We start from the raw sequence: 2,430 nt of genomic DNA on the forward strand, positions 1-2,430 counted from the left end.
ATTATTTTGTGCTTTATCTAAATATTTGCACTTGAATATAAATAAATATGTTATTCAAGGCTATTTTCTGTGTTTCATGCTTCAATCTGGATTCCTGAGGTCTCTACGCAGAGGTCACTACAGACACCCTGGTTCAATTCCAGGCTGTACCAGTGTTGTCTGGGTTTGGCCGGCGTAAGTCATCATTGTAAATAAGAATTTGTTCTTCACTTACTTGCCTAGTTTAATAAAATATTTAGCATGTCATTGTTTTCCAGACATTTCACATTGAGTAGTCTACTGGGGCGAGGGGTAACCCTCTACATATTTATTAATAATCAGTTATCACAACCCAACGTTCGCTCCCAACGTTCGCTTAAGAATTCTAGACATATGCTAAATAAATTCAAATCGAAAACATATTGACCAAAATAAAACCATTTTACAACGTGCCTCCTCAAATTTGATTGATCTGTATGACTCCCTGATCAAGTAAAGGTTCAATAAAATAAAGAAACAAAAGTTTAGCTTGTGTTAGCCCCTCCGAGGCGCTAGGGGGAGCTGTGTTCAACAGACCGTCCCATCACCTGATGGTGGGGCACATTTTGAATCCATAAGAAAAAATGTGTTTATTTCCTGTTATAGTAAACAGTTTGAAAAACATTAGCGATGGAGGCTGATCCAAGTAACAGAACATTGACAATTACAAGCACGACAGATGAAAATGTATGCTTTTCCGATGTGACAACTGTTGTTAAAAGATGGATGATCGACTTCAGCTTTGTTAGTTTGTGTCAATTCTTCAAAGAGGGCAAATTTGAAGAATTCAACCAAACGATTTCGACGCTGGAAAGTAAGTTTTGCCGGTTGAGGTTAATTTAGTTTATATGGACTAATGTAACGGGTGTGTATCATTCTGTTTTAGCGATAATTGACGGTACCCCTCATTTAAACACCGAACAGAGACAGAAAAGGCAGATATGTGGCTTCCTCGCGCGGATAATGCACGGGAAACATTTAGGTAAGTTATTAACCCAGCTATATTTTAGTTTCGTTTTTGTTGCCTTTCGTTTGTTTTGCATTGCAGGTATCAATCAGTACTGATCTTTACGTTTAGATGTCTCGATAGCTTTATTAACTAGTATAATAATAATATGTCGTTGTTTGTTTATAGACGTGTCCTTCGGCAGAGACGAGCGGTTGTCGCCTCTGATGTCGGCTGTCGGTGTCTGGGCGTCTCAGGAAGAGACTGTGGCTGATCTCACTCTGTTCCAGCACATCACCAATCTACTCTATGTTCAGGTCATGATTTAATGTGTCGGTTTCTGTGCTCTACTGTGTATACTGTCTGTCTACATGTAACAATTCATTATTATTATTATTATTATAGTCACACACTAACCAGACCCGGAGCCGCATCAAAAGTCTCGGAGCAGAAGGGGATTTTTTTATTTTTTAGGTGGGGCAGTTTTGTCTTTGTAAATTCCAATGAAAAATGTTACATGAGGATGAAAAGGGCAGGGTTCCAGGAAAACTGTAGTATTTTAAATCTTCTCTGGAGCAGTGTGGATAAATGTAACATTTGGAGTACAGTGGCATATCCCATCCCAGCATTGAGGTACGTTTTCCGTCCCATATCTTGTACCAGTCCACGGTGTCTTAATCTAACTATATAATTGACTTCCGACCTGAATGCAGCTTAGTGTAAACCAGCGTAATGGTATCATCTGGCAACATGGACAAAATAAAACCTCATCCTTGATCGACACTCTTATTCTGAGAGGAATATAGCACATACAAGCTGTGAAACCGGGATTTCTAGGTATTGTCTTGAATTCTGTTTAGAGCACTGGTGAGCTGTGCTTAACTCACTGGTCTTTCCTCCCACTGTGTTGCTGTGTGTTTTGACTCACTGGTCTTCTCTTCCAGAGTGTTGCTGTGTGTTTTGACTCACTGGTCTTCTCTTCCAGAGTGTTTCTGTGTGTTTTGACTCACTGGTCTTCTCTTCCAGGAGTGTTGCTGTGTGTTTTGACTCACTGGTCTTCTCTTCCAGGAGTGTTGCTGTGTGTTTTGACTCACTGGTCTTCTCTTCCAGAGTGTTGCTGTGTGTTTTGACTCACTGGTCTTCTCTTCCAGAGTGTTGCTGTGTGTTTTGACTCACTGGTCTTCTCTTCCAGGAGTGTTGCTGTGTGTTTTGACTCACTGGTCTTCTCTTCCAGAGTGTTGCTGTGTGTTTTGACTCACTGGTCTTCTCTTCCAGAGTGTTGCTGTGTGTTTTGACTCACTGGTCTTCTCTTCCAGAGTGTTGCTGTGTGTTTTGACTCACTGGTCTTCTCTCCAGAGTGTCGCTGTGTGTTTTGACTCACTGGTCTTCTCTTCCAGAGTGTCGCTGTGTGTTTTGACTCACTGGTCTTCTCTTCCAGAGTGTCGCTGTGTGTTTTGACTCACTGG

General features: G+C 41.1%; 1 protein-coding gene across 1 annotated transcript in view; it reads left to right on the forward strand.

Moving 5' to 3' along the window:
• Positions 1-598: 598 nt before the first annotated feature.
• LOC123990433 (telomeric repeat-binding factor 1-like) overlaps positions 599-2,430 on the forward strand; it is an 8,756-nt gene continuing 6,924 nt past the window's right edge. The window contains exons 1-4 of the mRNA XM_046290974.1: positions 599-832; positions 905-1,000; positions 1,154-1,281; positions 2,321-2,329. Of these exons, the coding sequence (XP_046146930.1) occupies positions 649-832; positions 905-1,000; positions 1,154-1,281; positions 2,321-2,329 (417 nt within the window). The 5' untranslated portion in view covers positions 599-648. The remainder of the gene's footprint in view (positions 833-904; positions 1,001-1,153; positions 1,282-2,320; positions 2,330-2,430) is intronic.

This window comes from Oncorhynchus gorbuscha, linkage group LG12, assembly GCF_021184085.1.
Source record: "Oncorhynchus gorbuscha isolate QuinsamMale2020 ecotype Even-year linkage group LG12, OgorEven_v1.0, whole genome shotgun sequence".
Taxonomy (NCBI): domain Eukaryota; kingdom Metazoa; phylum Chordata; class Actinopteri; order Salmoniformes; family Salmonidae; genus Oncorhynchus; species Oncorhynchus gorbuscha.